The 9,704-nt window shown below is 45.5% G+C and overlaps 1 protein-coding gene across 1 annotated transcript; it reads left to right on the forward strand.

Annotated features, from left to right (window-relative positions):
- The first annotated feature begins 2,249 nt into the window (after positions 1–2,249).
- ARL4A (ARF like GTPase 4A) lies at positions 2,250–8,820 on the forward strand. Its single transcript, XM_075271810.1, has 2 exons — positions 2,250–2,336; positions 5,430–8,820. The coding sequence occupies exon 2, from the start codon at positions 5,480–5,482 to the stop codon at positions 6,080–6,082; it is 603 nt and encodes a 200-aa protein (XP_075127911.1). The 5' UTR covers positions 2,250–2,336; positions 5,430–5,479; the 3' UTR covers positions 6,083–8,820.
- Positions 8,821–9,704: the final 884 nt, after the last annotated feature.

The following is a 9,704-nucleotide window of genomic DNA, read 5'->3' on the forward strand; positions in this document are numbered from 1 at the left end:
ACTCGGAGACGGGATTGCGTATTTTGGTCCTGATTCTGATGCGGGAAGCTGCTTCAGAATAGGACCAAAATGCGCCTGCCGCGGCTTCCGACAGTCGTGGCTTCGCGGTCCAGAGTAGGCCCAAATGAATGGGCCTAGTCCAGAGGGTGCTGTCGCGAGGTGGACGCTGGGGCTGACTCAGCCGCGAAATCCGCCTGAAGAATGGGCAGCTTGCTTCTTTTTTCCATGAGCCGGAAAAAAGGAAGCTAGCGGTCTACATAGACCTCTATTGTGAGGTGGCAGATTCGGCGTCAGAATCTGCCCCCTCTTGCTCTGTGTGAACACAACCTTAGGGTGCCTTCACACGGCGTAGCGCGCAGCTCCTTTAGACACGTGTCCGAGCGCGGCACTTCAAAACCGAGCCGATTGATTGCAATGGGTGTCGATAGACGTGTGCTACCCATTGAAATCAATCGGAGGCTTTTTTTACCTATTGATTTCAATGGGTAGCACGTGTATATCGGCACCCATTGAAATCAATGGGCTCTGTTTTGAAGCGCCGTGCTCGATCACGTGTATACGTGTCTAAAGTAGCGGCGCACTACGCTGTGTGAAGGCACCCTGGGGTCTCTTTCCAATATGAGGAGCTCGCTACTCTTAACACTATAATATAGTAAGGGCCCTTGATACCGATTTGGCATTGGGTCCCAGGAGCTTCATGTTACGCCTCTGAATGTATATTCTTTGCAGGATCCGGGAAAAGCTCCAGTCACCATCCTAGAAAGCCATTCATTTCAGTAGGTCCATTTTCATTACCACCATGTATGGCCTTGGTCTAAAGCTGCTGTCCCGCTTTAGCACTGGGGTTGAGCCGATCTTGAGATTTCAGGATCGATTTTAAAATCTGATTTCCGATCATTTTCCAGCCGATCGCGAAATTTGCTCGATTGCCGATCGGGATCCGATCTTTCCCGATCCCTCAACCCTAATTGTATATTATATAGACAGCAGGGTTGAGCCTATCTTGAGATTTCAAAATTTGATTTCTGATCATTTTCCAGCCGATCAGGATCCGATCTTTCAGGATCGATTTTAAAATCTGATTTCCGATCATTTTCCAGCTGATCCCAATTGTGAAATTTGCTCGATTACCGATCAGGATGCAATCTTTCCCAATCCCTCAACCCTAATTGTATATTATATGTACAGTAGCGTTGAGCCGATCTTGAGATTTCAAAATCCGATTTCCAATCATTTTCCAGCCGATCCCGAAAGTGAAATTTGCTCGATTGCCGATCAGGATCCGATCTTTCAGGATCGATTTTAAAATCCGATTTCCGATCATTTTCCAGCCGATCCCGATTGTGAAATTTGCTCAATTGCCAATCGTGATCCGATCTTTCCTAATCCCTCAACCCCAATTATATATTATATAGACAGCAGGGTTGAGCCGATCTTTAGATTTCAAAATCCGATCATTTTCCAGCCGATCTCGAAAGTGAAATTTGCTCGATCACCAATCGGGATCCGATCTTTCCCGATCGCTCGACTTTACTTAGCACGTATTGGCGACACGGTTGACATCCTCATCAAGTATCGTGCACAGACCCCGATCTCGTTAAAGGGGTTGTCCATGAGTGTCAGTGACCTGTATCTGAGCCGGCACAGCTTTGTACGCCGTGTAGCGAGAACGAAAGATACGCCAAACCCCGCCGTACTGACTCGGGCACTTTTTAGGGCACAGTCACACAGCAGGGTCTCCAATTCACAGCCTGAAGATCACTTTCGATTTTTTACAATTATTTTTTCGTAAATGGGAATATTCTACCACGCGAATGTATCCTTACGAGACCCAATAGACTGGTACAGTTGCCTCAGCAACACTATAGCAAGCGTCACATGCCAGGTTGACTATGACTGTGTGACTAGACATCTCCTTTAAGGCTCCTATTAGAGGGTCTCCATATAGGTAGGTTTGGATTGACTGCCTCCATTAAACAGTACATTAACCCTGTCATTTCTGCCGACACCCTGCATGTCCCCTCCGGGCTCCTGTAAATCTCCTCAGCTCACACTCGATGATGATTTGGCGCCAACAGGTGAATCGAGACAATAACCGTGACGGACAGGAATCCTGACCAATCAGGAGGCGAGACAAGGCTAGGCCGAGGGGAGGGCCGCGGCGGCCAATCAGGGTGCGGGATGAAGGATGGGGCGTGGTTTGGAGCTCAGTCACTCGTCTGGTGATGTTGGTGCTGCCAGTCTGAGCTCTGCAACCGGTGCGGACAGGAGGGTGATGCGGGCGGGCGGCCTGTAGGGAGCGACACTGCTGCACTGCCAACACCGCTGTATTACAGGTAAGTGTCCCGGCCCCCCGGGGTCCTATATACCAGGGGGTGAATACTTTTGCATTGCCCTTATAGGTGCCGGCTACGTGGACTGGCGCACATTACACATAGCTGGGGGTCTCTGCTAGATATTGGGGTGCACATACTTTTGCACTAGCTGAGTTTGATCTGTTCTGTACCCCCCTTAAATACAGGGCTTGGCTCCAGGCTCAGTCTGGGGGTGCACATACTTTTACAAAGGATCTGGGAATCCACCTGCTGCTTTGTGACCACCCATGGGGTGCACTTATTTTTGCATTTGGATGTTCCCTACTTGCACACGGTGACAGTCACCTACCAGTTAGTCTTACAAGGACCAGTGCGTTGGATCTGTATTTCAGACTGGGAAGGGGGTTATTGGGGGGTGCACATACTTTTGCAATTGGGTGCTACTTACTTTTAGACATTGGCCATGGTGACTCTACACTATATTGCACGGTCAGTGTGCTCTATCTGTATAGCAAACTAGTAGAGGAGCGGTGTTTGGGGTGCACATACTTTTGCAAGTGGGTGTTGACTACTTTTAGACATTGCACCACTCTCAACTTACAAATTTGAGGACAAATTGCCTTGTGAACAGATCAGTGCATTGTATTTTTGGACTAAGGAGGAGCATCAGTGGGGGTGCACATACTTTTGCAAGCGTGACACCTGCTTTTAGACATTGGCTACTACAATCATGCAAGTATCAGTGATGGCTCTGTGTATTGGGCAGTGTTTGGGGTGCACATACTTAGGGGAGAGGGGCAGTGTTGAGGGTGTAAATACTTTTGCAAGCAGGTTTTGCCTCCCTGGTACTACCTCCATTCATATGCAAGTGATAGAGCTTTGTATTGTCTGTGTGATACTAGCAGCAGGGCATTGTTTGGGGTGCCAATACATTTGCAAATGAGTTTCCACTGCTCTAAAATGACCTAGATCACCGCATTGCTGGGAGTGAGGATTTATTGGGGAGTGCAAATACTTTTGCAACAATGTGTCCTCAGACTGTGGCCATCATTTAAGTACATTGTGCTGTACCTTGTGGCCAATGCAGAGCATTGCAGAATAGGAGAGGGGCAGTGTTGGGGTGTGCATACTTATGCAATCACATGTTCAGTGCATTTACACAGTGGTCCTAATGTAACTTGGTTGTCTTATGTAGGTCAGTATATTAGAAGTGTGTGTGGGGGGGTACATACTTTTGCAATCTGATGTTTGTTACAGTGACCACAATATAACTACTACCTAACACTTGTTAAAATGTGATCACCAGGCCAGTATTGCAGGTCCGGTTTAGGGGTGCCAATACTTTTGCAGTTGGGTATTATTTATCCTAGTTACTGGCCATTGTCTTATTACACCAGCTTTTAGGCTCTCTGACTGGCCAGGCTAGTGCATTGTATCAGTGTTACAGAATAGGAAAGGCTCGGTGTTGGGGGTGCACATACTTTTGCAATTGGGTGTTTCTTGCTCCAGTGTCCATAGTCTTAACTGCACATTGATACTGTGACTGACACAGACCAGATTAGTGCATTGTATCTGTATAGCAGACATGGAGGAGGGGGCTGACCTGGGGGGGCGGGGGTTGGTTTATTATGTTTAATCCCTCTCTACTTAACTCTGTCACGACCTGAGGGTTTTGTAGTCTAGCAGTCGCCCCCATGGAGTATACCGCAGTGCCCCTGCACCTTGTACAGGCTGTATACCTTGTATATACAGTTGGCCACTTTTTTGGCTGGAGCAGCTGGGCCAGTTCTCAGCCCCCCCAGGCGTTGTCACTTGTGATCCAGCGCTGAGCCTAATCGTTATGGAGTCTTCAAAATCGGCCAACACCCCTTTTCCTGCAGGATTTGTTTTTCCTCTCTGCACATTATCACATCCAGCAGGATCGGCCTCAGTCATCAGGGGGGTGCAGGGGGAGGGTGGGGGGTATAATCCAGTCCGTCTGGGCTGTCACTCATAATCCGGGTATTGATCTGCTCCGTGTCTGCGCTCTGGTGCCCACATGCATAATTTACCTGTGCCATCATGTATTAGTAAACGCGTACAACGCAGTCGTGTCTTCGTAGGTCCGAGCGGTCTGCGGGTGCGCTGAAATTTTTTTAAAAAAGTTAACGCATTAAATGTTCCCCTATTAAAATGTACTTATTTTATTTACCGAAACATCCCGTTTTTAATAGAGATGTCATTGTGGTAGTTAAAAGGTTAAATATGTACTGCCATAAAACAAAAATTCATAATGGTAGAATTTTTTTATTTTTTGTGGTAGTTAACAGGTTAAAAGCACACTTAAAGGGGTTCTCCATGGAGCCTTTACTTGCCTCTGGTTCCGATCACATGACTTGGGGTTGGAGCTGAGCCCCGTAGGTCCTGCATTTAAAAATGAAAATTAAATTTTTTATTTATTTTACAATGGTAGGTTTTTGTTTTGTTTTTTAAATAAAACTTGATTAAAAATACAAATTATATATTTTTCAAAAAAACAAATATGCTGCAGTGAAAAACTCGTTAATTTTCAAAAGTTTTATCATTTGCATTTTTAATCAAAAAATATTTTTAAAATAACGCAATTTTAATTTGCAAATTTTTTTTATATTTTCACTTGAATAAAATATACATTGTTTTTTTAAAAATTTTTTTTTTCTTTTTCTGTTGTAATTTTTGAATCCCTATTTTACCGTAGTACAGATTAACGCCGCACTCTGTTATCCCAGAATTGTTACTTCCTCTGGGCTCTATTTGGGTCAGACCTTGGATTTTTTGGGGGCTGGGCGTGTCCTTGGGTCACATGATTGGCCCCTGGCATTCGAGTCGGTCCACCCCTCTCTTCGTTACTCCTGGGTTGCCATATTCGATGACCTAATAGTAAAGCCAGACCCCATGGTGAACCCAGGAGAGGTGGTGGATCGGCTCAGGTGCCTGTTCCGATCACATGACCCAAGGTCTGCACCATACGGGAAGACACAGTAGACCTTGGATGGAAGCCATTGGACAATCCCTTTTAAGATAAATAGGACAATGAATGTAGTTTTTTTTTAAAAAAAAAAAAACTTGTCTAAACTTATTTGTTTCATTTTTTAGGCAACTTTTTGAAACCTCCTTGGACCTCTGGATTTATAATACTCTACACAATGGGGAACAGCCTGTCGGAGCAGACTCCTATCCTGTCTGGGATCTCTCCATTTCAGGCGCTGCACATCGTCATCTTGGGTTTGGATTGCGCCGGTAAGACGACCGTGCTGTACCGGTTACAATTTAACGAATTTGTCAACACCGTCCCCACCAAAGGATTTAACACGGAGAAAATTAAAGTTCCTCTTGGCAACTCCAAATCCGTTACCATCCAGTTCTGGGACGTCGGCGGCCAGGAGAAGCTACGGCCGCTTTGGAAATCTTATACCCGCTGCACGGACGGGATTGTATTTGTGGTGGACTCGGTGGACGCCGAACGCATGGAGGAAGCCAAGACGGAACTGTACAAAATTACAAAAATTTCCGAGAACCAAGGGGTCCCGGTTCTCATTGTGGCCAACAAGCAGGATTTGAGGAACTCCTTATCTCTGGCGGAAATCGAGAAGATGTTGGCGCTCAACGAGCTCAGCTCCTCCACGCCGTGGCACCTCCAGCCCACCTGCGCCATCATCGGCGACGGCCTGAGGGAGGGCATAGAGAAACTTCACGAAATGATCATAAAACGGCGGAAAATGCTCAGACAGCAGAAGAAAAAGAGATGAGGCTCGTGGGCGGAGGTCTGTGGAGCGTGACCAAATGGTGTAGTGCTGCCCCGTCAGTATGTTGACGTTACCCAGGGTTAGGTCAGGAAACCTGGACCCGGCTGGTGTTTAAAGCTACATTACATCTTAATTTCTAGTCGTGCCGATCCGGCGATGCTCGCAGTGTGTCTGAGTTGTGTAAACACCAGGAGATCCGAGCGCGGACGCGCGCCATCCCGTGAACTGTGACATTTGGAATAATGCCGCTGCGGAGGGTGAATGCTCCTGTGACGCTATCAACCCACCCAGGGGAGATAAATGAGGACGTGTGACGCCCCTCGTACCTCCCCCTTTATGTAATATCCGAAATTCCAACGGTAGGGGGTGGGGCTGGAGACGTAAAATCCTGCTGATATTTGCTTTTAAGACTTATCCATGCAGTGCATGAAGGTTTTCAATCTTATTTTTTTTGTGTTTTTAATACATTTTTTTTGTGACATCACATGACGATGCTGTGCATTATAAATTCTGTGACATTCATCTAGGGACGGAGGGCCTGAATTTTTGGGGGTAGTTTCACGTGATGGCAGGGTTACATTTACTTATAATACCCGTTGCTTTAATTATGTCTTCACCTCCAGTCACTTCCAAAGCTGCATCTAAAATCTGCATTATAAATTCATAAAAACTACCGCTTTCTGCTGCGGTGATGTAGTCTTTAGACCTGGCAGTGTGGACTACATCTCCCATCATACAGCGCTGTTGGCTCTGTGTCTATTACCACAGTCCTGACGGGATCCTCGTGACGGCTGGGAATGTTTTGAATGCGGCTTTAGCTGTGACTGGAGTATAAGTTAGAAAAACGCCTTAAGTTTTGGAAGGTCTCTGAAAATTGGTACAGAAGCACAATATGGACGCTATTTTTTTTATATCTATATAATATTTTTGTCTTTCTGTGGCGGTAATGACTATGGTACAGTAAGCTCCACCCACGGTAGTCTTTCCTATTCACTTGCTCCATTTCTGTAATTCTGACCTTTGTTCCTCCACATACAGCTATTAAAGTCTCAGCTGCTTGTTGTCACCACTAGAGGGAGCTATGGTGGTATATATAGACTGTACAGTAGCTCTCCCTCTAGTGGTGGCTACAGGTAGCTCGGATGTATAAAAGTACAAGGAGAGAACCTCGCTCTTCACTAAAGTAACGGGGCCCCCACAGCCTTATAAAGTATATTAGGACGACCCTCTAAATGTTTACTACTTGTTTCTTGGCCTTCATATGATCATGGTAGATACCCTTCAATTTATATTTTAACTCCCCACCCCATGTTAAAGGGGCAACTAACAAAAAATGGTGCTAATAACTCTTATGCAGTCTCCTGAAATGAGTTGACGCCCACCACAGCGTTGTAGGGGCTGTCATGTCTATAAGAAAATGGCAGCTACAGATTGGAGTGGTGACCCATACGGTTGTCCTGCTCCCCTCAGCAGTGATCCGCCATTGCTATGGGATTTCTGTATGCGTCGACTTTGTGTGAGGATCAGGATACTATGCAAAGTGAACCACATGCTCCATAGCTGGGCCAGGGGTGTAGGCCTTGAAGGACTTTTCCAGAATAATTGGGAATATCGGGCTTTCAGAAGCTGTCTCGCATGTCCATAGTTGGTTTGGTTCCTCTGAAGTGAATGGGACTTTGATGCAGTACCACATACAACCTGTGGCCAAGTGTGGCGCTGCTTTTGAAAGTAAACACTTTTTTTTTTTTTTCTTTTTTGTTGTAACACCCCCTTTAAGCCTTTCGGGAAGACTAGTTGAGGCCTTGAGTGTCTGGTAGAGGACAGGGCTGTATCAAATATGAAATATTACGGTGTACGAATTTTACTTTGTACATTAGACTTGCCTATGAAATACCATTGCCAGGAAATGTGGCGGATACCAGACAATAGCCTATACTTGTATAGGATGCAAAATTTGTGACATGTTCAAGGTCAATAAAGTTATTGCAACTGTACGCAACAATTTCAACTTAAGAATTTGTTTTAAAAACCTAAAAAAATGCACAAACCTTTCATTATTTATAACTGTCACCTATGAATAAAGTTGTATCTTCACACTTTCAGTTTCAAAATCTGTTGTTTCAAAACTAACATGATCGTTAGTTATCTGGGACTGTAAATAAAGTTTATTGAATAAGGCGCAGGATGTGCTCATACGTACTTAGTAACCAATCAGTGCGCCAGTTTCATTTCAGTGTAGTTCAGATCTGTTTGCTATGGGTCACTCATGCATAAGATCTTCAATAAACTTTATTGTACAGTCCCAGAGTTCACCTTGACTATAGTAATTGTACACACAGGCCAAGGCTGAGAGTTTATAAATAAAGTTTAGAGAAATGAGCACAATAGTTTCTTGTGACCTCTACATCTACAACATAGGTAGTGTTTATTTCAATAAACTTTATTAACATACATATGGAGATGCCCTTTAAGAGGTGCTCTTTACAGGTGACCTGTCCGTCATCAGAACTGTCTGTTACTCGGTTGTCACTTGTTTTACATAAAAACTGACTCGCACTTTATTTTTTTTACGTATTTACCTGGCAGCTGAAAGGACGCTGCTCGATATCGGAAGGATGATGCGGCGGCGGCTTCTGGTGGAGCTTGCGTCCATGTTTGTCTTACTGATGTAGCAATGTCTGTATTTAATGAGAAACAAAATGGACACTTTCTTCAGCTTCAATAAAACGAGTCTAAAGATCTCCGTCGCGGTGCGTGTGGTTTATTACTGCTATACACAGATGTAGCAGAGCCGGCGCCAAGGTCTTGTTTCTTCTCTCTGGGAGCCGGCAGTGTCAGCTTGATGGCAGATGTGTAAATTGTGATCTGTGCCAGGTCAGCTCTGCTGTGTCTGGAGGGGCCTAAGATCACTTTCCATTATGGCAGTCATTGTTGCCTGTAGAAAACAATGGCGTGATGTTATATGCCGTGGGTCCTCCCTAAATCCTCTTTCTTGACTGTATAAGATCTGCTATCTCCCTTATTCCTTCCATCAAATATCGGGTCGGTCTTCCTGATGGGCAACCCTCTGTAGCAGGAGTCCTCCTCCACTGCATAGTAATGGATTTTAAGGGCTAGTTCCACACTGGGCATGGGGAAGCATCAGAATAGGACCAAAATGCGCCTGCCACGACTGACTCAGCCTCCCGCTCCAGAGTAGGCCCAAATGAATGGGCCTAGTCCGGAGGGTGCTGTCGTGAAGCGGACGCCGGGGCTGACTCAGCCGCAGAATCTACCTGAAAAAAGGGCAGTTCGCTTCTTTTTTCCGTGCACTGGAACATACCGCTCATGGGAAAAAGGAAGCTAGCGGTCTAAATAGACCTGTATTGTGAGGGGGCGGATTCTGAGGTGGTTTCGGCGTCTGTATCTGCCCCCTCTTGCCTCCTAAGGCTGAGGCTTCATGGCGAGATGACTTTGCCTGCAACCACTCCGATCACCTAACCAAAGATTTCTGCTTTGCCCTGCAACTCCTTAAATTATTTATTTATATAGCTCCATTAATTCCATGGTGCTTTACATTTGGGGGTTACATACAGTACACAAAATATACAGGTAGATATAATACTAACAATGACTGACTGGCACA

This window comes from Leptodactylus fuscus, chromosome 4 (assembly GCF_031893055.1).
Source record: "Leptodactylus fuscus isolate aLepFus1 chromosome 4, aLepFus1.hap2, whole genome shotgun sequence".
Lineage (NCBI taxonomy): Eukaryota > Metazoa > Chordata > Amphibia > Anura > Leptodactylidae > Leptodactylus > Leptodactylus fuscus.

Bases quoted from the DNA above. Each gene is read 5' to 3' on its own strand.
- ARL4A (XM_075271810.1), top strand. From the start codon at position 5,480: ATGGGGAACAGCCTGTCGGAGCAGACTCCTATCCTGTCTGGGATCTCT.